Source organism: Protopterus annectens, chromosome 1.part2 (assembly GCF_019279795.1).
Source record: "Protopterus annectens isolate FY-2018-M chromosome 1.part2, PAN1.0, whole genome shotgun sequence".
Lineage (NCBI taxonomy): Eukaryota > Metazoa > Chordata > Ceratodontiformes > Protopteridae > Protopterus > Protopterus annectens.
This window is the reverse complement of record NC_056727.1, coordinates 110,104,151-110,129,936: the sequence shown is the minus strand read 5'-3', so window position 1 is coordinate 110,129,936 and position 25,786 is coordinate 110,104,151. Positions and strand designations below refer to the sequence as shown.

The window sequence follows — 25,786 nt, the reverse complement described above, 5'->3', positions numbered from 1 at the left end:
TTCTTAGAGGGCAAAGAATATAAGAGAGCTCCTACTCCTGCTTGGGATCTCAATTTTGTGTTGGAAAAACTTACTCTACAACCTTTTGAGCCTGCAGCTACTACTGAATTGAAATACTTGTCATGGAAGACTGCTTTTCTGTTGGCTATTACTTCTGCAAGAAGGGTGTCTGAGTTGCAGGCCCTTATGGCAGTAGAGCCCTTTTGATTTTCCATAAGGATAGGGTATCATCATTACTAATCCTTCTTTTATGCCTAAGGTGGTTTCTAGTGTGGCTTTAAACCAAACTATTCATTTACCGTTTTTGCAGACCCTCAAAATAAAGGGGAAAAGATTTTGCACACTTTAGATGTACACAGGCAATTGCGTTATTATTTAAGCAGGACTAAGGATTTTAGGCAGTCTCAGCAGTTGTTTGTTTCTTTTGCTTTGAGTTCTCAGGGCAAGCCTGTGTCAAAACAAACTAATGTTATGTGATCCTATCTCGCCTACATTCTGAATGATGGGTTCGGAGCCGATCCCTCGGCTCCGACTCGGCACGCGCTATGCAAAGAGCGAAGTCTCTTATTGGCTGAGCTTACTATATCCCAGGATGCACCACCAACAGTCCCCCAGATCTCGTTTGCCGCTTAACTGCAAGGACGTGGTCTCGAGCTGGCTGGGCTGAGTAGCTTTATTAACTACTTTTTTCTGTCAGTTTAGTGCCAAAAAAGACAGGGGACCTGAGACCAATATTGGATCTCAGCAGACTGAACCTATCATCCATTCTCCCATTGTTAGAGAAGGATGTTTGGATGTGCTCCATAGACCTCAAGGACGCCTATTATCACATACCGATACATCAGGCGACCAGAAGGTCAGCCTGGGAGCCAGTCATTACCAATTTTGTGCTCTGCCCTTTGGCCTCACCACAGCCCCCAGGGTGTTCACCAAGTGTTGCTCACCTGAGGAGCCTTGGATTCCAAGTGTTTCTGACTGCCACCACCAGGCATCTACTTATGGACAATCTCAAAGCCACCATCTCCCTGGGTGTTTCCCTGGGGATTACATTCAATTGGTCAAAGTCTGTCTTGCTGCCCTCTCAGCATAAAGTTTATAGGAGCAGAGATAGACTCAAGATTGATTACAGGGCCAAGTGCAAGCTCTGATCTCGAGATCCAAAGCCCCAGCCAGGATGGTCCTGCAGGTTCTAGGCTCAATGTCTGCAGTTCCTCTAGCAAGGTTACACATGAGGATTCTTCAGTGGCTCTTATCAACTCAATGGACCTTTCAAGATCTCCCACTCAATCATCTCATCATGATTACGGAAATATGCAAAAGACATCCAACTTAGATCAGGGCAAACCCTTTGTTCTCCCACAGATGCCTCCCAGATAGGGTGGGGGGCATTGTCTGGGCAGGCTAGTTCAGGGATCCTGGCTTCGGACGAAGCTCTTCTCCACATCAACGTGTTGGAGATGAGGGCTGTGCCGATCCCTACAGGCCTTACACAAGTTCCTTCCTCAGGGTATCATCGCCATCCACACAGACAACATGTCGGTGGTTTGGTATCTGAACAAACAAGGAGGGACCAGATCGTATCCCCTTTGCAGAGAGGCCATGAGCCACATCCCGGAAAGTCAAATGTATTGGCGGACAAACTAAGCAGGACAGAATGGTCTCTAAACCCATAATTAAAATATCTGTCATGGAACATTCTTAGTGGCTATTACTTCAGCAAGAAGAGTCTCAGAACTTCAAGCCCTGTCTATTAAACCACCATATCTGATTTTCCACAAAGATAGAGTATCTCTTAGGCCTAATCCATCCTTTGTCCCCCCTAGAACTACCAGTTTTCTTTCCAAAATTCTCTAATGAGGCAGAATACACTCTCCATAAATTGCATGTTCACAGGCAATTACGCTTCTATTTAGCCAGGACCCAGCAACCGTAAGTCAGACCAGTTGTTTGTGTCCTTCTCAGATAATAAATTGGGCCAAACCATCACAAAAGCTACAATCTCAAAATGGATCAGAGATTGCATAATTCAGGCCTATTCTTCTTCAAATAAGCAACCATCATCTATCAAAGCTCATTCTACCAGAGCTATGGCTACTTCTATAGCTTTTCATTCCAAGCTCGCTATTTCTACTTGGTCCAACGCACACCCTCATTTCCCACTACAAATTGGATGTGGCATCTAAAGGCGAGCTTCATTTGGTTCCACGGTACTCAGGAGTGTTTTCCAGTGAGCCACCCAGGATTCAGGTGCTAGGACGCTGTCCCATCATTCAGAATAGGCGAGATAGGATCACATAACATCTTTTAGTTATGTACTCACCATAACTTCAGATGTTTGGGATCCATTCCTTCCCCTGCCTTGCAGATCAGAAGAGATAGAACGGTTTTGAGCTCCACTGTTTTTATCTTGTTTCATCTGACGATGTTATATAAGCAGGGTATGCATGTGTGCATGTATGCGGACAAACTAGATCTGGGGGACTGTTGGTGGTGCATCCTGGGATATAGTAAGCTCAGCCAATAAGAGACTAACCCATCATTCAGAATGTAGGCGAGATGGATCCCAAACATCTGAAGTTATGGTGAGTACATAACTAAAAGTTTCTAGGTGGATTGGCTTTTGCATTGCATTTTGTTATTCCCATCATGGCAAGGAGATTCCAGCTGGGATTAGGCCTCATTCCACTAGGGCTACTGCCACTTCAACAGCATTTCTAAGGGGGGTGGCAACTAAGGATATTTTGGAAGCAGCTACTTGGAGTTCAGTGCATACTTTCTCTAAGCATTATCACCTTCCTATCTACTCTAAGTCTAGGGCTGGTTTTGCCACAGCTGTTTTGCAAGGCATGTTGTCAGCTCCTACTTCTTTATGATTTGCCAGCCTCCCTTACCTCTGCTTTGGGATTCTACCCAATAGTCAGGACTGCAGCAATGGAGGACGGAGGACATTGTACAGTTTTGTACCTACCATAAATATAGATGTTCGGGGATTCCATTCAGTCCAATTTACCCTCCTCCTTCCCCTCTGTATTTAGGGGTGGTTGTGTAGGTGAGTTTACATGTCTATATTTTTGTATATATTGTTGTATATATTGTACATGTTTTTGGTGCAGGTTTTTTGGGGCTTGTCTTTTTAGGGTCTTCTGACATCTGGGGCAAGAAAAGACTGAGGATATGGCGGGTCGTCGTGCGATTAGTACCCTGACGCGCGACGTGCCAGTCTCCTAACGCCTGACCGACGCCAGCCTTATACTCTGGGACTATACCCCAATAGTCAGGACTGCAGCAATGGAATCCTCGAACATCTACATTTATGGTAGGTACAAAACTGTACTTTATCTGTAGAGTATTGGAGTTACTTGATTTTTTTAGCTCATTTGGTTTTGTCGGTGGGAAGGTGAAGATGAAAATAAAGGGGTAGTGGTTGAACAGGTGTAGAAGAAGATTAGTTAAGAATTAGTCTAAGTTGCTATTATAAATCTGAAGTCACAAGTTATACATGTCAGTAGTGGTCTGCAGTTATGTTTTGGTGAGTTTGTTATTAGGAAATGAACAACACACATGCAAATGGATTTGTAGGTGAGTGAGCAATTGCTGTTTGAAAATATTGTGTTGCTTTGTTACAGAGATCAGCAGGGAATGAATTCTACAATTTGGGTGTCAGGACAGAAGTTACATGATCTGACTAGTGCATGAGCATAATTGGTATGTGAGTGAAGTTAGCGTGAGTTATCTTTGGTCAGCATATTGCTGAGAGGAGTGGAAACGTCATTGAAAAAGTGGTTTCTGGATGAAGTGCAGAGTACTAGTATTCTTCATTAAATCAAAGTGACAGTATCCCTCATTTATAGAATGTATCCTGCCAAAGATACTGTACATCTGTCCAAGCTGCAAAAGCTTAGGCACCTTTCTCATGTGTCATACATCTGACCTGTGGCCTATATGGTTGGCTACAATTAGAATAATTTGTGGAATGCAAGTACCCCATAGGGAACCTTTCTTCATTATTTTTATTTATTTATTTATTTTTTGTGGTGTAACTTGCCTTTCATGTCAGGAGAAAAGGGTAAATACGTCCACGATTGACCTCTGTCCTACAAAGATATGCTCACTGTATGTCTGTTGGTTTGCTTAGGACTTGAACATGACTACAGGGATGGTTCTGTTTTACTGTTTTGTTCTTAAGATCATATATAGTCACTTTAATTCATTAAAGCTTTACATTGAAAATAAATAACTTTATGCTTCAGCTTATGCCAGATGGTGTCTGAATCATTTTCATCTGATGTTCCTTTTCAAAAGAAAATTAAAAAAAAAAAAATCAAATAAAGAGGCCAAGTCATTAGAGATGCCTACGTCTTTTAATCAGTCAGAGCCTGGCATCTCCATTGAGGCACTCGATCAATCCTTGGACAGTGTGGCTGTGGTTCTTGTACTCTGAGAACCGTCAGGAGGTTGGCACTGCAGAATTTGAACATGTCTAAACCAACTGAGCCAGGTGACTGATTTGGTTATGAAGGAAAACCAAGAATGATTGTTGTAAGGAACTAGAGGAATTCTGCAATTGTTAACCTGGGAAGACATTCCAGGTGGCATCATGGAGGCATATTCAGCTTCTTACCTCTCCTCATACTATTTTTCTGGAGATTCCTAAAAAAAAGGAGGGAAACAAAAACAAAGCAGATTTTCCCACCTTGCTTACATCATCTCCTTCTCTCAGGGAATTAAAGGCGGAAGAGTGGTTAAACTTTTGTCACTTTTTTTTTAAAGCTGTCATGCCTTTTCAGTCTTACCAATTTTTCCTCTTCCATCTGCTACTATCTCATGTAAGAAAAAAAGGGAATCCTCTGAGGAAAAATTTCTAATTCATAGTCCTAAGGTCTTGATTATGCGTCTCAAATGCATTTTCCTCTAAGTTTTGATTCTGAGCTGTGCAGCACAATGCTTTGTGATTCCCTCCTTGTAGAGATTACCTTTGGTAATACTATCCATAAGATGATAGAGCATTTCAAATGGTAGGGCAAACAAATGTCAGAATTGAAAAAAAAAAAGTGCTATGACTTCCTGAACATGGAGATCGCTAAACCTTCTGCTCCCACCATTATTAGATGCCCTTGAAGACACTTGTCGCTTTAACTCCAGACACTCAACCCCCAGCACCAAAGAAGTCAGATTTTGTAAAGTATCAGAAACTCAAAAGTTCCTTAATAAAAACACTTAAAGATCCAGGTATTATTTCTTAAAAATCTGACAAATTATCTAAGCTGTTATCCTGTACTAATGCTCTCCCTAATGACAAGGATAGTAGGACCATGGATTGAAAACTTGCCCCACCCTTCCTTTAGAGCCATCAGCTATCAAACAGACAACTAGATTCTTACTTTGCCTTTTGGGTAAAGAAGTTTCTAATGTGCCAGACACCAAGTCTGCCTTACAAGACAATGATCAGCTATGCCTCTTAAGTAGCTAGGCATTCTATAAAATGCAGATATGATGCGCTAATGCTTCTTCTAGAGCAGCTACCATTAATTCAGTTCTTATATGCTTGGCTAAGGCTTCAAACTCTTCCAGATGATGTGAAAGCCAAACTTCTGAATAATCCAGTAGACAAAGACAGTCTTTTTGGCAGTTATTTATAGATTTTTAAGAAACTGGAGTACAGGGTTAAGATTGTGTGTATGGGGTTAAGGAGTTGTTTATTGCCCTGTTCCTGTGTTTCAGAGAAAGTATCCCACCAAGTCAGGACCATTTTTTTGATGAGCCTCAGAAGACTTCACAACAAAAAGTTAACACATTTCTAAATAATGTAATAGCAAGACAAATCAAACTACAACTTTAAATGACCAAACATCTCCTTTTCTGTTAAAAATATGAATATCTGGCTACCTTCTTCATCCAGCTTTATCTCCCCACCTCATCCCTCCTCCTTCCAAAGTTGTCAGAAATTTTCTGTTTCTCTTCTCTCTTTGGAAGCTTATAAATGTGGACTGTTGGGCTTTGGACTTCATAGAAAATGGATAGAAGCTTTAGTAGGACTCTGTTCTCATTCCTTTAGGAATCTGTCAATTTTCTCCAGATCAACATCTCATCTTACCAATCATTTCAGATCTGTACCTTGAGGGAAGCAAATAGGACCTCTTACACTGTAGCATAAAGATAAAGGTTTCTACTCCAGATCTCCTGGTACCAAGAAAGGAGGGAATGTGAAGAACAATTTTAGCTCTCTCCAAGCTTAACTCCTTTCTGAATGTTCCAAAGTTCAAGATACTACCCCTCCAAAATCACATCTCCTTCCTCCCATTTTCCTCAAGAATTTATAGTTACTCTAGATCTTAAAGGATGTTTGTCTGCATATTCCTATTCATACAAAGCTCAAACAATTTTTAAGATTCTGTGCAGTGAGATCTATTTTAGTTTTACTACTTTGCCATTTAGCTTATCCATAGTCCTAAAGATTTTCACAAAATGTTTAGCTCCTGTTCTAACTTTTGCAGGCTCCAAGGCATCAATAATCTATCACTTCTTGGGTGACTGCATAATTAAGTCTTCTTCCAAACAGGAGACCTTAAAGTCAGCCTTGGATCCAGACCATTCTTTGGTGTTTTAAGATGTTTTCTGCACACCTCCATCATGATGGCATTTGTTTCTCTGAGCAAAGCTCAGTTTCTGAAGGCCTACTAACTGTACCTGAAAATCTTCAGATTACCTCCGCAAGAGAGCTCTTGAGAGTCCTGGGGTTCTTGGCATCAACATTCATAGTGAGTCAACATGCCAGACTTCACTTGAGGATAATTCAGTGATAATGCAAATTAATTTGGGCCCAACACTGTAAGCATTTTTTCTTCCCTTCCCATTCCCTCTCTTGCATTCTGTGAAGAAAGATATTTCTTGGTGGATCAACCAGGCAAGTCAATCTTTCTTAATTCCAGCCCCCCAACAAGACCATAGCAGCAGATCTTAGATTTTGCATGGAAAGCCTATTTGAAAGGATTTCCTGACTGAACTAATTTCCAGCATGTAAGCATCAAAGAATAAAAACATTTTAGGGAAAATTTTGATTGCCTAAGCATTGACTTGGGAAATTATTACTACTTTCTCAAATATGTTCAGCTATTAATCATCAATAAGAGTTTGGATCCAGTTGAAGTTTGCTTCTTCCATAGCAATGTTTCTCCATCCAGCGTGGAGGTGCCGCCTAGTCTAGATAGTCAGTGATCTATTTCCTTAACATATGCATAACCTCCTTCGAGGGTCTCTTAAAAATGCTTGCCACATAAAACCATGTGAAGGAGAATATTTCATCTTCAAAGCCAGAACTCTGTGATATGGCTCTAGATACAAAGGTTTCTATTTTTCATTTCTAAAATAAAAGCAAAATGATTCCACTAATTTCCTGCAGAATAATATCAAAATGTCCCAGTGAAGGAATCCAGTAATCATATCCAAGGCACTGAGGAAATTCCTTTGTCCTCAGTGGAGGCCCTTTGGAGAGCTTTCCTGTCAGTTAGATGCATAGAGGAGGACACATACTGATTGTTGGTGGAGAACTACCACATATGATACACTTCCTGCATTCTCTTAACACTAATTGAAGTTTCTCTATCTCATTTCCTGTAAATAATCTGAAAGTAGTTCTGCAAGCTGTCAGGGTCAGAGCATGACTGTACTGAGCAGTACTATAGTACTATATATACCATGCTAAGCAGAATTAATAATGTCTCAGCTGAAAGGCTAGATTTCAAACTGCTTATGGACAGAGTGTAGCTTTACTGCAGTGCTCCTTGTTTAATTACAGTTACCCTTTTTAAATGTCTTTTATCTCCCTCTGCAGAGACCATGTTTTTCCCCAGTTCTTTCATTCCCACTTGAACTTTTGCCACTAAATCTTTCAAAAACTTCTGCTGCATTTCAGACTCTTCCTCCAACCATTCTTATTTAATAGCCAGTATTTCTGAAATGTAGGTGAACTGACTGGTAGTCAAATGAAGTGCTGGTGGTTGGGGGGATGGGTAATGTACCTGTATTTTAACAAAGTTAAACAACCTTCCCCTTTATAAAGATTTTTTTCTGTACACATTCTAACCTGCGATTTTGGGAAGGGTTGTATTTCCCATAACAGTAGTGCTTGTCATTTGTGAATTAAACAAATATATGATACTAGTTTGAAAAAAGCATTTCACTGCCATTAAAATTAGTTTTCTTGTTCCTTAATCTTGTAGAACATATCCTGCACTGGAGACGCTAACAGAACCTCATCAACTTACAGCAACTTTGAGCTGTGTGATTGGAGTAGCACGTAGTCTTGTTTCCCGGAACAAGTGGTTTCCTGAAGGGCCAACGCACATGTTGCCTTTGTTGATTAGAGCTCTACCTGGCGTGGATCCTAATGATTTCAGCAAATGTATGGTACGCTAAGAGCTTACTATTAAAAAATCAAACTGGTCATTCGATGCATGTGTATGTGTGTGTGTGTGTACGCACACATATGAATTTATAAATATTTTGTATAGATGGAAATGTGTAAAATGTTTGTGTGTATAAACAGCATATGTTAGGCTGTGGGAGGTTGGTATAATTCATATTTATACTCATTGAAGCTGCAGCAGATGTCCTTCCTTAGATCACTGTTGCAATATTCCAGTACTTGTGGGTTATCCTTCTAAGGATGACATGACATCCAGCTGGTGTACCAAAGCCAAAACACTTCTTGACAAAGTGCATTTGGCATATGACCTCAGCCTGCGGGCATAGATGGATATGTGGTTATAAGATCCGCAGGCTGTATTTGCCGCCTGTCCAAACAGAAGCATTACTAATATCAGTCTGAGTTCCGGGTTGTTGTGCTGCCCTCACTGCCAGGGCTTGGTCAGATAAGTACCCCATTGGGAAACTTCTTTTTACTTCATTTTTGGTAAAAGATTTATTTATGTCAGCTAACAGAGGGAAATGCAAATCCCCTACAAAGACCACCACTGTCAGGGTTTGTTTTGCTTAGGGACTGACCAGAATTACTGTAGCTGTAAGATTTGTCAGTCAATTATCCCAAAAACTCTTAGCACTAAATTAGTCTCCCTGAATACCTATTTGGAGACCCAACATATCAAGCACCTCACATATAACAAGAATACTAAACCCTTAGCCTTGGACATCCAACTTGCATCAAAAAAGAAGTACAAAAAATTAAACCAGACACTATGGCTGCCCAGTCCAACTCTGATGTCCCCACTGAAGATGTAGAAGGAATTCGGTATACGTCCTAGTCCTTCTGAGTCACCCATTACAGTGACCCCCAATGGAGGCCAGTATGGCATCTTTTTCTTGCATATCTGAGAATGAAACTCCCATTGCTACGGGTGGGAAGCCAGAACTCCAGGTGATTAATTCCAAGTGACTGAAGGGCGTACCTCAAATATTAGTTAGAAAAGGGGTCCCTGGCTCCATTATTGAGGTCCATCAAGCTACTGCATCATTGTACTTTATTAAAGTGGACGTCCCCTCAAAGAAGACGACTCAGAAGACCAAACACATTTCTCCCTTGTGAGTGTCGCATGAGAAAGAATGTGAGGATTTTTTGGGCTTTTATAAAGCCCATCTTATTCTTGAAGCCTTGTCCTTCCCTTTGCTCCATTTCCTTTCACCTGCCCCACCCCTTTGAAAGGGGTAGCTTATTCCTCTCGAATATATTCTCTGGGGCAACTGGCCTCAGATGAGGAGGAGGATACCCTGTCACCAGACTCCCCACTTAGAGATTTTATTTGGTGAAACTATCACCAGAATGATGCCACACTTTGAGTGGGATACTAAACAGGTCACAGATGTGCCAAAAATGTACTGTGAATTACTGGAAGTAGGGGCTTCCTTAACCTTCAGCTGTTTCCACTGTCATGTAAGCCTGCTTGAATGCTTTTACCTCCAAATCTGTTAACCCAGATTCACAACCATCAGCACCCAAAAAAACATATTGGTTCTGCAAGGTCCCAGATGAGGTGAAATTTCTTTACAAAAATAATATAGCGGATTCCTCTCTTTTTTTTTTCTCAAAATACAGATAAGCCAACCAATCTGATAGCAACAGTAGAGCTTTAGACAGATATGTCAAAAGTCTACATCTCTGCCACCCTTGCATTTAGAGCCTTAAACTACCAAACACAGATATTTAAATATCTTTTATCTGTTTTGGGAAACTTGAATGCTGTTGCTGATTTTGAGATTCTGAACCCAAATCCCAGACTCTGTCTGTGTGCAACAGTGCTACCGAAGTGGGCAGATACTCCACTGGAGAGGCTTCCTTTCAGGCTACAGAGTTTGGGCATCCACAGGCTTGCCTGGCTTTGACTTCATTCCCTCCCTGAAGATGTCATGGCTAAGTTAGTGGACTCCCATTTTCATGAGGACCTTTTGTTTGATCCTTCTGCTACTTAACTCTTAAAAACCTGTAAGAAAATGGTAAAACCATGCAAAATTTCTAACAGATTTTTCTTACATTGGTCCATTTCTAAAGGAGATGTGGTAGTGGATCTCTCATATGAAACTCAATACAGTGGTTTCCTTCCTACCATCCACACCCACCCAGGACCTTCATACAGAATCATCCAATCTGGCTTGGTGTGCACAGACAGAAGCCACTATATTTCAGGGGACTTCAGAGCTCAAAAAATACATCAATGTAAAGGGGATGAAAGCCCTTCTCCAAGCCATACAGTTGCTGTCTCACCTTTGGAGCTCTGGGCCCTTGTAAGTATCCACAGACATTGTTCATGTGGTACATTAACAAACAGGAGGCAGCAAGTCTTATCAGCTATGCAGGCTAGCTCTGATGGTATGGGACATAGCCACTAAAAGTAATCCTGTCCCTACAGGCAGTTTTACATACCTTTGGGAGGGCAGTACCCTAGCAGTTTTACATACCTTTGGGAGGGCAGTACCCTAGCAGACTTCCTCTGCAGATCCAGAGATGACTCTCATGAGGGAATGTTACACAGGGAGAATTTTCTGGGCATAGTTCACAAATGAGGTACCCCTCAGATAGATCTCTTTGCCTCCAACCAGCACAGACAACTCGGACTGTTCTGCAGCAGGACCCTTGTCACCAGGCCTGAAAGATGGATGCTATGCTTTTCAGCTGTGTTCTTTTTATGACTCCCCTCCTCCTGATCCCAAAGTTTCTCGGGAAGATCCAGAGGGACAAGCCCAAAGTCTTGTTGGAAACTCCCTTTTGGTTTAGGCAGCATTGGTTCCCCTTCTATTCCATCTCACCAGGGGCAGTCACTCCAAGTTATCCCACCAAATGGGCTTGCACAGAACAAGGGCTTTCTGATTCACCCCAACCTGCAGCCTGTCAGCCTGCCTCTTTGGATGATAGAATCTTAATTCCTTTTAGACAACGATTTTCAGTGGACATGCTTTAGGTACTCCAGGAGGGGAGAAAAACTACCACTAGAACATTTTACATCTCCAAGTGGAAAAGATTTTCCATATGGTGTCACAGGGAGAATGAGGACCCCTGTCAGGTGGTATACCTACTGTTTTTGTCATACATGTGCAAGTTGCTCAAAAGTGGCCTGGCATATTCCTCCATCAAAGGAATTCTATCCCTCCTCCCTGGGATCTGATTTTTGTTCTGGGAAAAACTTAGTCACATTTTTAAACTAGCAGCTTCAGCTTCACTAAAATTCTATACTTGGAAAACTGTTCTACTGCTTGCTTTTAGCCCTGCCAGAAGAGTTTGAGCTGCAGGCCTTATTAGCGACCCCACCCTTTCTTATATTCTATAATGACAGGTTTTCCTTGAGGATTAATCCCTTCTTTATACCTAGAGTGGTAAATGAACTGTCGCTGAGCCAGTCTATCCATTGCTAATCTCTTCCCCAACCCACAAATTAGAGATGAGAGGATCTCCACTTCTTGGATGTACATAGTCTGTTTGGAAATGGGTAGAATCTTAGCTGCCTATCTCCAGTGAGATTTCCAAGTCCATTTCCTTCTGTTATACTCTCTACATCAAGACCCTGCCAACTGGAGTGAAAGCTCATTTTCACTAGAGGAGACTCCCCTTTTGGTGTCTTATTCAAAGACATTGATTCCACATCTGTCCTTGAAGCTGCCACCAGAACTTCAGCACACACTTTCACTGAGCATTACAGAATAGATGTATTTTTTCCAGATCTAGAACCTTCTTGGTAGATATGTCCTGTTTGGACTGGTAGACTGCACTCCTATCCCCAATTCTGCCTTCCTCAATAACTTATCTTTGGGGGTCACCCAAAAGTATTTGAAAACTACAACAATGATCTGAGAAAGAGTATCGTACAGTTTTGCTGTATTGTTTCCCTTCCACCTTCCCCATCTTTTTTCTCTTCCTGTGCTATTGGACCAAGGTGGGTAGTTACCCTCCCACCCTCTTACCTTGACATGCTTTTTTTACTTGGTACTCTCAGGCTTTTTCAAGGGTTCTCCTTGGTCTAGATATTCTGAGGATCTTAGGCCCATACGCCTGCTTATGTAGCCCTACGCCTGTGAGCTGAAGTCATATGCCAAATATACTGGGTGTCAAGAAGGTTTTTGGCTTTGGTACACTGGCCGGATACCAGGTTGCGTTTGGCAGGATAACCCAAAAGTATTGGGAATACTGCAACAGTGCAGAAGGACATCCATGGTTATGGTAAGTTCATACACCGTGGGTCTTTCTCAGTTTGTCAAAGGACCAAATTGTCAAAACCTATATAGTTCTGACTGAGATCACAGTGCAGTATGTTGTGCATTCTTGGAGTTGGTCTAAATAAATATTAGGGGGGGTGGGGGTGTAGAGGGATTTCCCCCTGCAAATACATTGTGTTGTTAGTGGGTGTTGTGTGGCTTTAGCTGCATTGTTGACCATATGGATTTCAGCAGTGTAGTTTTTTAATAACTTGATATAGATCCCTTACACAAGTGTACTGAGATGTATGAATGCGGTCTTTTACTTTGTTGGCAGATTCATTGGGATCTTGTTTGAGCTGATTTTAGACTATATCTAATATAAACCTGCCACAGGATAGCAACATTTCTGGTAAAGAGGGAAGACATGAAGAAATTGGAGTTTGACAAGTTTGCTATTGATATTCAGGACTGTACACAGATCTACAAATGTGGACCTCTTGTAGTATAACCAAAACTTCTATACTGGATTACACATAGTCCATTTGTTGGATTTATTTTAATTGTTGGTGGGGGATGAGGTTTTATTACATTTTCTTAATGTTAAAAGATGATTTTCTATATCTGGGAAAATTGCAGGTGCAAAATATGATTTCTTTTTTTTTTGAAAAATTCTGGAAACCTGTTAAGCTGCATGTACTAATTCTCAACTGGCCTCTAATTTTGTTTTAAATCCCTTTCCATTTCTTTAGAAAAGTTGGAAAAATTATATCTTTGTGTCCATTTATAGAAAAATACTGAAACTCAAAAAAAAATTAAAAATATACTAACTTTATGTTCACTGTATCCTGCTTTTAGGTTTTATTTTAACATTTGAAAAAGATTTGGTATGTTTTTGCTCTCTATCAAAGACGTGGAAATTTATGTAAAATATCACTTACTTTACAGTTCGTTTGCTCAAACGTTATACTCATAGTACCCTATATGTTTTGATATTTTAGGAAACATCAAACAGGCAGTCACCCATGCAAGGGAAACTCAGTCTAATGTGTTGTCACTGTAATATCAATAGGCACTTCAGCTACTGGGAAGATGCTTCAGGAGTACCACCCCGCACCTTCACTAAATTGAATTAATCATGGAACTCTGTAGTTGCTCATTCTTAACCAAAACTGCACTGCTGGTGATCCCTTTGATTTCAAGTCCACATGATGCATATCTTTGCTGTAGTCAGTCAAAATCTGAAGTACCCCTTCTCATAATTAGGCATCTCACTAAGTATATCATGCCTGCACTACAGTAACTCCCTACTGAGTACCAATGAAACCTCCAAAAATATTTAGAAATGTCTTTCTGTCCCAGTCTAGAAATCAGTTACTCACAGGAGCAGAAGTTGTTCCTTGAGCCCTTTTACTGACAAGTCACACTGCTGACACACAGAAGCTGTCAAATGCATTAATGACAGCCTATGAGAGGTACAAAAACTTGTTTTCATATATAAATAACCCATTGGACAGATATTAGTTTATCAACAAAAGGTTCCATAAGTTGTACCCTGCATTTTCAGATTAACCCACTACCCTGCATCTTTCAGATGGAAGGAGGTCGAACTCTCCAGTGCCAACAGGATCTTCATTAAATGTGAAAGTATGTGTGAAACTTGAGTTCACAAAACATTTGGCCAGCTCATTAGACTTAGATCAAGCCCACTCCATTCAACAGTCAGATGCCTGTTTTGAAGATACTTATAGAAATCTTTATGGAAAAGGCCAAAGAGCTTAACCATGTCCTAAAATGAATACAGTTGTTTTAAGTCCAAAAAGTCAGCTGCCTCTCTTCAACCTTAATACATCTCTTTGACTCCTTGCCCCCCATACACCATGGAGGTAGCCCTGGGTGCCTGCGTGTTTTCTGCACCACTTTGTCTGTCAGGAGTTTATAGCCATATAGCCAGTAATGTATACAGAACAACTTGAACTTCACACCCTAGTTAGATCCTCAACCAACCCACAGTTTATCCAGCAAATGGGGTCTGACTTTAAGTCTAGAGCCTTCTGTGGCATAGACACCAAATGATCCTGCCAAAGAAGCCAGATCAAATGTTTTGCTATCCAGCTATGTTTGTTTGAATCTGGCTTTTCTGGGTCACCTGAGTAATTGGGGTCCCCAAGTGAAAAGTTTCCAGAGCTTGGGGTTTGGCTGGCCACCTAACAGCAGTAGCAGCATCTGTAAGCGCCACATATGCACCACATGTTTGACTCTCAAGGGGCACAGTATTAGTAATCCATAAAGATATGGGGAAAAGCATCATTCTTACCACTGCTGTCCAATGTTAATTGTCTTCACCTCTGTACAGTAACTTCATGTGTTACCTTACAAACTAAGTAGTTAAGGGTGCGTACTTCATTGACTGACTGCTGTAGCCTAACCTCTCCAAGTATTTAATGTAGTTAAAATTGCCCAAAAAAGTGGGTATTTTGCTTGAATCCTGTCAGATGGAATATAGTTGACAAACAAAACCTCTGTTTTATATGAGTTGATTGCATTCTTAGCAATCTCTTAAAAACATCTCAATAATTCTCATGAAAGGGAGGAGGGAAGGTATCAGGATTACTTAGAAAAATTAACAGGTCATCAAACAGATGTACCTCGTGTAGACTCCCATTAAGTACAGTCTTTTCTTTTGAATTTGTTTCTCTAAGAGACTATGTCACTGAGTCAGTTGCCAAGACAAGAGGCTAAGCAGGTCACGCTTCTCTCTATTGCAAGACAAGAGGCTAAACAGGTCACGCCTCTTTCTATCCTTGACATAAACTTAGTGCATCAGAAATATTCTAATATCAGTTACTGTTGAGGATCTCTTATACATATTTTTTAAAATCCAAACCAGTTGATAAGGAAACCAGAAGACTCTGAACAACAAGAACGTGTAATTCAAATGTAAATTATCAAAATCTGTGTCCACATTCAGTCTTAGGAAGAGAAGTGGGGTGGGGGTATCTTCTTGATGAACTCTCCCCGTAGCAGCAGTGCCTGCTTCTCACTATCCATTGCACATCTGTCCAAAATAAAACACTGGTCATTCACATCAACTTAGTGTTGTGCAAGTTGGCCACCCAAATACTCATAAAAATGTTGCTGTCTGTGTTCAGTAGTGTAATTGACCTACACGAACCCATGTGATGTTTTGGCTTTCTTGATTTTTTGCCCCCCCCCCCCCAAAAAAAAACAATAGGTTCATAGGTAGGTACTAGGCCATCGGCCCAAGGGCCTAAGTAAGCCTAGCCAACAAGGTTCCCTGGCTTACGCCACCCAAGAAAGTTATTTTCCTGTAACCCTGTCGAGCAATGCCACAGAAGTAATCCCCGGGGTGTATTTCCTATTTCCTATCCACTCATCAAGATTTTTCTTGAAGAGCGCTAATGAGGAACTTTGCTTGACATAGATGGGTAGTTTGTTCCAGAGTATGGGAACCCTCTGGGACAGGAATCTATCCCTCCAGCATGTCCTGTTTATTGTGGTGACAAGGTTTAGGTCCCTAGAGCGTGTAGCTCGGAGGGATTGCGATTTCTTTAGGTATAGCATGTCCAACAGCTCTGGGTTTGACATAGCTTTATATGTTAGGCAGAGATCACCTCAGAGTAGGCGATATGCTACGGAGTAAAGTTGGTGTTTTTTGGGACAGTCAGTGTAGGGCATCTGTTTGAGGCCAGTAATCCTCTTTGTGAGGTACTTCTGTGGCCTTTCCAGCTGCTGCAGATGTCTTGTGAGGTATATTCCAAAAGGGGTGTTGTACTGTATAATGGGTCTAATGAGTTTGAGTAGAGGGGAACAATGACCTCTTTTTTTTCCTAGATGAAAACCCTTTTGTGATGAGATGTGCTACGTAGAAGGATTTCCTGACTACTGTGGCAATGTGATTATCAAAGGAAAGACTACTGTCCACCTGGGTCCCAAGGTCTCTCATCACACATTTGGCATTAAGTAGACTGCTGCCTATGTGGTAGTTCGTGGGTACAGAGTTTTTACCAAAGGGGATGACCCTGCACTTTTTGGCATTGAGCTTAAGGTCATGGCTCTGACACCAGGCATCTGTCTCAGTGAGGACCTTCTGTAGGATATCCAAATCATTTGGGGACTCTACTATGGCTCCTAATTTGCAGTCATCTGTGAACTTCATTAGCCAAAGGCTTTCTGTGTTAGCCTGTACTTCAGAGAAGTAGATACCAAACAGGAGAGGTCCCAGGACTGAACCCTGTGGTACTCCACTTGTCACTGGTTTGAAGTCAGATTTGGAGTCGGCAACTTTTACAGTGTGGGTTCTGTCAGTGAGCCAGTTGTCTACCCATCTTGTGACATAGGGATTTATACCTAGTTTAGTGAGTTTAGCTATAATTCTGGAATGGGGGATGGTGTCGAAAGCCTTGGCGAGGTCAAGATAGGCTTTGTGAACCACCTTACCCACGTCTACGGCTTTGGTGACTGCCTCGAAAAAGTCGATCAGGTTCAGGAGGCATGATCTGCCTTTCACAAACCCGAACTTGGAGGTTACCAGTGTCTTTGTTTGAGTTCCATGATGATACGTTCCATGGCCTTACAGACCAGGCTAGTCAGGCTAATAGGATGATAGTTCCCAGGATCAGTGGTGGCATCCCCTTTTTAGAGTGGGATAACTGTTGCTGTGCGCCATTCAGTGGGCACAAAGCCTGGCTTGAGGCTATGATTGAACATGGTACTTAGGTGGGGAGCCAGTTCGTTCTGAAGTTCGTGTAAAACGCAGCCTGGGATGTTGTCTGGTCCCATGGATGCTGTGTTTTTGGGTTTAAAGAGTGCAGCTTTTACCTGCATAGTTGTGATTACAGGGACTCTGCATTCTGTCTGTATAGATATGGGCCCTTTAGGGGGTTAGAGGGGGGGGTAAAGTTAGCACTGAACCTATCTGCCAGGATGTTGGCAATATCAGTTGGTTCTGTAATTTTCGTGCCATTGTGCTATAACTCAGAGCAGATCTGGGTGTTGCCATTGAGATTCTTGACATAGCTATAGAATGCTTTGTGGTTGTTCCTAGAATCAGTGGCGATTTTGTTTTCGTAGCTAGCTTTGGCGAATCTTATAAGGGATCTCAGCTTCTTACTGAGGCTGACCAGGGAGCTTCTCCACTCATGGGATTTTACTCTCTTTTGCAACAGTTTCTTCCTTCTGTTGTAGAGTTTGTTTATGGCAGGGGACCACCAGATTGGCTTCCTTTTTCTGGAGGGTAGCATCTTGGTTCTGTTTGGGGTAGCATGATCCATGCACTCATGTGAGTGCTTATACAGTGCAGTTGTGTATATTCAGCAGTTGTAACTGGGGTGCCATACCTATTTCTCCTGCTATGTGTCCCCCAAGTGGTTAGACAGAGTTGCTACCCTCCCTTTTCCATTTCTCTCCTATGTGTGCCCTTGCTGCTTGTGTAACTCTGGTCACCTGCAACATAGCTAGAGTTGACTTTTTGGTTTCATTGGTTTGAACTGTAACGAAGGGCTGCAGACATCCTTGATGGTGGCACCTACCCTTCTTTTTTAATACCTATAAAGACTGTAAGAAGGTCTGACCTCTTGACATTGTCCATATGCTGATAAAGCTTGCCAGTGAGGCTTTCAGGCCCCAGGGTCTTTCTTCAAGTTTGATATTGTCAGCCTTACCTCTTCCTCATTGTTGGTGCCGTAAACTGCTCTGTCTTCCACTGTAACTCTCACAAGTACACTACTCATTCTGCGCTGTTATTGAAGTATTTCCATCTCCTCGGAAGAGATGAGAAGAGGTGTGGTGATGATTACTGGTAGGAAAGGTCTTAATGCTGCAGCTTAAGAAATATGGAGGGAAGGTTTAGTACAGCTCTTTTGAGTGTGTGCCTTTAACTCCCAGTGGGCGTGGCTTAAGCCTTTAAAAAATGAAGTTATCGCCTTACATTTCTAGAAAATACTCATTGAGAGAGGTCAAATATAAATACAGTTGTTTGCCATCACACATGCTTCAAGACAAAATATTCCGTTACCTTGTGTGTATCATGGTTTTGGAATTATTAATGCAGATATGAACAGGCAATATTTGACATCTAGAGGAGCAGTAGGAGGCAACTGCAGAACCGCCTATAGACGTCACTCGGCTGTAATGGGGTATTCATGTTAAAACTGGATTTCTCTGATTTCTCATGTTGACACAGTAACATGGCATTACTATAGTAGTTGGATTTTCCATTGTTTTGTTTAACATAAATTATTGTTTCATTTAACTTGGCTACATAGCCCATTTATATTAACTGAATCACTTAACATAAATCATGACACAAGATTAAAGTCAGTTGGAATAAGGCCACCAATAAGAGGCTTACCACTAAATACAGAGGTCCTCCCAGAGTTGTGCAACAACTGCATTAAGAAGAAGAAATCCTCCTCTGAGGCTACCAGCAGTGTTACCTACCTTTTGCCATAAAGCCCCAAATCAGAGGATGGGAGACATCCAACAGTAGTGAAAAAGAGAACAGTTCCGTTTGGAGACTTGCGTTGCCCATCTTACACGCTATGTACAAGACTCCTGTAAATCCAAGGGATGGAAGAGTAACCCAACCCTAAACCCAAAATTATAGGTTATGGGCTGTCTTGAAAAAGTCAGGGTTACCACAAGCCTGAAAGCACACCCATATCTTCAGAAACACAAGACCCATTGGTTCCCAGATATGCAAAGGTGAAACCGAATGAATTTTTGACTGTGTTACAAAACCATGGTCAAAAAATAATATATCCCCTACAAAAAGGAGACTATGCTACCATTCTGACAACTGCTAATATAGGGTCTTTGTCAATTAAGCAATTAAATGTTGAAACCCAAAACATTGATCTAAAAAGACTGAAACTCACATAGAAAAACACATGAAAACACTAAAATCTGTTTTTATATGGAGAGCTAGCCCACCCCTCCCCCAACTTATGTATGCCAACTCTGAGATAGCAGAACAATGGGGAAAGGGCAAATTCCCACTCCCCACTGTACCCTGACTACCCACCAAACAGATGCCATTATTGTTGGGTAATAGGAGTATTCAATCCCTTAAGCCAGTAGGAAATGTTTTTCGATATTCTGAATATTTCATGAAATGAATGGCTCCGTATTTTGTGTGTGTGTGTGTGTGTGTGTGTGTGTGTGTGTGTGTGTGTGTGTGTGTGTGTGCGCACAAATACATTCTGTTTAAACAAACAGACACAAGACTGATATCCATAACACTGATGCTGAAAAACAGAACGTTAAGTACTGAGCATTCTCCAAGGATTAACCCAAGAGCAGGCGAAACCAAAAACGAGTGTTTTTGCAGGGTGGGAAGCTCCCTCTGCACCCCCCCCCACACACACACACATACACACACACACATCATGCTAATTATATATACTAACTCCAAGATCGCACAATCCTCAGGAAAGGGAATATTCCTGTACCCAGGGATTGTTGATCTGACGCAGGTCAACCATTCTGTATCTATATCTATTATATATATATATCTGTATATATCTATATATCCATATATATATATATATATATATATATATATATATATATATATATATCCATATATTTTTCTTTCTGTGTCTCCCTAGATATATATATATATATAGATATATATATATATATATATAGATATATAAATATATTGATAGATTTATAGATATGTATAGTTCAGAGATACTTCAGGGGCAGCTAACATTGGTTAAGACAGCGATTCAGGTCGTAGCCTGCTATAGGTCCCCAACCATGACTCAAGACTCGCACTCCATGTTCCTAAGCATCCTGGAGAATATTAGGGTCCAACCTAACACTCTCATACTGGGCGACTTCAACTACCCCTCCATTAACTGGGAAAACTACTCTTGTACCAATACACTTGCCCAACGTTTCCTAGAATTCATTAATTCCAATGCCCTGGACTAGCTCATTCTTACCCCCACTAGAGGTAGCAACATCCTTGACCTGGTCATTACCAACATGGGTGATCGTTGCTCTGTACCAGTAGTCAACTCCTCCCTGGTTAGATCCGACCACAAATTAATCACCTTGGAAATCCGCACCCCCCCCCCCCCGTAAAAGTAACCACCATAAAAAACTTCTCCAAAGCTAACTTTGGAATTTAAAAACAGAGATGGCTAACTTCACGTCACCCATGCAGTTGGAGAACAGCTGCATGACCGCCGAATCCTACACTAATGCCCTATATGAACATGTACACAAATGCATGGATCTCGCCATACCCAATAGAACCAAGATGCTCTCCTCCAACCTCCAAAAAAAGGAAGCCAATCTGGTGGTCACCTGCCATAAACAAACTCTACAACAGAAGGAGGAAACTGATGAGAAATAAGGTGAAGTCCCAAGACTAAAAAAACTCCCTTATCAGCCTCAACAGAAAGTTAGATCCCTCATCAAATCCTAGCTATGAAAACAGAATTGCAGCAGATAGTAAAGACAGCCACAAGGCCTTCTATAGTTATGTAAAGAATCTCCACTGCAATACCCAGATTTGCTCGGAGCTGTTGCACAGTGGCACTTCGTATACCGAGCCAACAGATATTGCTAATATACTGACCGACAGATTCATTGCCAACTTTACCCCTCTCTCCCTCACCAAAGGACTAATCACAATACCAGTAGATTGCCAGGCACCCAGTATTACTGTTGCACAGGTTAAAACAACACTGTCCAAGGCCAAGAATACAGCTTCTGTGGGACCTGACAGTATCCCTGGCTATGTTCTACATAAACTACAGAGTGAATTGGCACCTCACCTGTGCGCCCTGTTCAGTCTCAGCCTCACCTCAGGCTTTGTCTGTACCGAACGGCGCTCTGCTACAGTCATCCTTCTCCACAAAGAAGGAGCGTCTACAGACCCTGGGAACTATCGCCCCATTAGCCTTACAAGTCTGATATGCAAAGCTATGGAACGCATCATCATGGACCTAATAAACAAAGATATAGGGAACCTCCAAACTCTTGGTCCCACACAGTTTAGTTTTGTGAAGGATGGATCATGCCTGCTCAACCCAGTCGACTTCTTTGAGTCAGTCACCAGAGCTGTGGATGAAGGCATGGTGGTTCATACAGCCTATCTTGATCTGGCCAAAGCCTTTGATACCATTCCCCACTCAGGAATCATAGAAAAACTCACCTAGCTAGGCATCAACCCCTATATCACTAGGTGGGTTGCAAACTGGCTCACAGATAGAACCCACAGTGTGAAAGTAGCTGACTCCGAGTCAGACTGTCAACCAGTCACGAGTGGAGTTCCACAGGGTTCGGTCATGGATCCTCTCCTGTTTGGTATCTACTTCTCTGAAGTCCAGGCCAACACGAAAGGACTCTGGCTGACAAAGTTCGCAGACGATTGCAAGTTGGGAGCCATAATTAACTCCCCAAGTGATGTTGACATCCTACAGAAAGGTCTCACTTAAGACCAATGACTGGTGTCAGAACCATGTCCTTAAGCTCAATGCCAAAAAATGTGTCGTCATCCCCTTTGGGAAAAACCCAGTTCCTATGAATTACCGCATCGATGGTAGTCCACTGAACACAGAAGGCGTCATAAGAGATATGGGAACACAGGTTGACAGCAACCTCTCTTTTGACCACCACATTGCCCCTGTGGTCAGAAAGTCCTTCTATGTGGCACATCTCATTACTAAGCATTTTGCATCCAGAGAGAAAGAGGTGATTCTCTCCCTCTACTCGGACCTCATTAGGCCATTCGAGTACAATGCCCAATTTGGCATGTAGCTCACTTGACACCCACAACAACTGGAGAGGTAGCAGAAATACCTCACAAAGAGGATCTTAGGCCTTAAACATTTGTCCTATATGGACAGACTCAAAAAACTCCAACTATTCTATGTCTCACATTGCTTACTGTGAAGCGATCTCTGCTTTACTTACAAAGCCATGTCTGACCCAGCTCTGTTAGAAATGCTACATCTAATGAAATCTCAATCCCTCCGCACTACACGCTCCTGAGACCTCAACCTCATTACCACAATCAACAGAACAAGCTGGAGGGACAGGTTCATAACCCAAAGACTGCCCATGCTATAGAATAGACTTCCCATACATGTCAAGCGGAACACCTCACTGGCCCTCTTCAAGAGAAATCTTGATGAGTGGATGGGAAATGGAAAATTCACCTTGGGGATCACTCCAGTGGCTCTACTTGACAGAGAGGCACTGGGAACTAAGGTCTGGTGGCATGATGCCAGAGTAATCCTATGGGCTAGGCTTGTAAAGGTTCCAGGACCATTAGCCTAGTACACACCCATGAACCTATATATATCTATTTATCTCTCTCTCTGTATGTATGTATATGTATGTATATATATATATATATATATATATACATATATAGATATATATATATATATATATATATATATATATATATATATATATATATATATATATATATATATATATATATGTCTGTGTGTGTGTGTGTGTGTGTGTACATATAAGAACTGTGGCAGGGCGAGCCACCCAGCAGTATAAACTGTTGCTCTATATGATTATCACTGTTAAAGTGAAACCCTGACCCCATGTGCAAAAATGGAAAAAAAGGGCTGTGGATAGGGTGTGTGTGTGTGCGTGTGTGTGTGTATATATATATATATATATATATATATATATATATATATATATATATATATATATATATATATATATATAAAAACAGACCACCAAAGAATGACTATCTGGAGAATCTGTTAAAAAAACGGAGGAAATTCTCCGTGCAGCCACCTGGTCGAGGGTAAAGTCCTTTAATATCAACATTAGAATAAAAACAGATAAACACTTTTGTACTAGAACAGTCCTTCTTCAAATCTAAATGAATAACCAATAGCTGCAATTTATATACACCAACTACCAATAGCAAGTTGGAACTAAGTATGCAGCCAGTAGTAGGAGATGTTCACTCATGCAATCATATGTCAGAATATTTAAACAATATATTTAAGAAACAACCCATTCCTGAGTTAAAAATTCTAAATTTCAAGTCCTATGCTCTCGGTTGACGAACAATATCTTATTGGTGACTGCTCAACCAATAAAACAGTAAAATCAGAACATTTCACCAATAGGTGACATTAAGCATGTTTCACTCAGTGTAAAGCATATATGTATCTTGGTTAATAACAAATGCAAAAATAAAATCATAAATCATGTCCAATCAGCCACATATATGATGCCTAATTTAAAAACCTGAAACATAAATCAAAGAATTTTTGAGCAGTTTAATGTCATTAGAAACAAAATGTATTATTAATTTTGGTACTTTATATCCTAGGGGGTTAAATATGAATATTAATTTAAATGTGGGGTAAGAGGTATATTATTTTCATTGTCTGCATTGGGTTTTAAAATGTAAACTATATAAAAATATAACAAATAATAATATTCTTTCACAGATAGTGGATCATTATTGTTTTTTAAAATAAGTGCAATGTCACTTAAAATATTTATACGTGCAATTTAAATGTTTAATATGAAGGTAATGGGAACTGACTGGTTAATTAATTAGGTGACTCATTATGCAATTAAGGTATGTATAAAATATGTGCTGTATGGTGTATTAATTATTCTTTGAAGGCATAAACCGTGGTACCGGATGCACCAGTAAACAATTTTTCTTACTGTCTGCGTTTTTTTGTGTTTTTTCCGGTCACTAGCTGACCAACTATCTCCCAGTTGCCCAAGTCCTAACACCAATGCACCTAGTTCTCAACTCCCCTTTAACTTTCAACCAGTTTCCACATCACTTAGTGCCCTAATCAAGAAACTGAAACCTACCACCGCTGCAGTGGATCTCCTCCCAGCTGAGTATCTACAAAACGCTGTGGATGCCATAGCATACCCTATCTCTGTCCTGATCAATAGAACTATATCAGAAGCTACTGTCCCCTCCATCTGAAAGACATCTCATGTTATTCCACTCCACAAAGGGGCAGTTCCACTGAACTGTCAAGTTATAGACCTGTAGCTATTTTGTCACCCCTGGCTAAAATTATGGAGAAGTGCATCCATAAATAACTCCTGAGCCATCTCATTCAGTAAATCTCCTGGCTAACTCACAGCATGGCTTCAGACCATTCCACAGTACAGCCACGACCCTCCTCTACTTCTCCAGTGTTATTAATCAAAACTGAAATGACAGTAAGCTTTCTTCTGCCCTCTTTCTTGATCTCTCCAAAGCCGTCGACATGGTCAACCACCAACTACTCATACACACACTTAAAACTATTCCCCTAGATGTCCAGGCTATCCAGTGGCTCAAAATCTTGTCTGAGTGATAGACAATAGGCTGTACTATGGCAGAACAAACTATCTTCCCTTCTATCTATCACCCTTGGGGTCCCTCACTGCTCTATATTAGGACCCGTATTATTTTTTATCTTTATTAATTACCTGTACACAGTCATCCCAACAGCCACCTGCATTCAATATGCAGATGACTCCACTTTGATTTGCTCTGCCACTTCCCCTTTAAGTCTGCAGACTCTATCCCAAAATGTTTTTAATACTGTCAAAAATTGGCTCTGTAATCGATGTCTCCTATTAAATCCTAACAAAACAAAGCTACTGCTTTTCTGTCCCACTCGTAATGCTTCCGCTCCAACCTTTACTATAAAATCTAACAGTGGCACTGTTATTGTCCCAGATCCCTGTACCAAACTCTTAGGTGCAACAGTCAATATTAACTTTAAGTTTGATATGTATTTTAAACTATTAAAAAAGTTAATAAAAAACTTGGCTCACTATACAAGATCAAACCTTTTCTCACTCCACTAGCTAGGACGGCAGTTGCCCGTACACATCTACTTTCCACCCTCCTTTATGCATCCCCCCTCTTCACAAACTTGAGTAAATCTGACCTTAATAAACTCTCTAGCTGCTTTAATCATATTGCTAGATTTGCCACTGGAGAAGCATACAAAACATACCACTGTTTGAACCTAAAGAATCTAGGGTGGCTAGAATTGCCTGTCCAACTTCAGTACAATCAGCTAATAGTAGCACATAAAGTTCTCTACCAACCTGAAAACACACCCATACTTACAAAAATTATCACCCTTTACAGCAACCT

The 25,786-nt window shown here is 41.1% G+C and overlaps 1 protein-coding gene across 1 annotated transcript in view; it reads left to right on the top strand.

The window, feature by feature from the left end:
• The window catches only part of PSME4 (proteasome activator subunit 4), a 2,990,260-nt gene that overhangs the window by 811,943 nt on the left and 2,152,531 nt on the right, over positions 1-25,786 (top strand). The window contains exon 11 of the mRNA XM_044055122.1: positions 8,220-8,406. Coding sequence (XP_043911057.1) covers positions 8,220-8,406 — 187 coding nt within the window. The remainder of the gene's footprint in view (positions 1-8,219; positions 8,407-25,786) is intronic.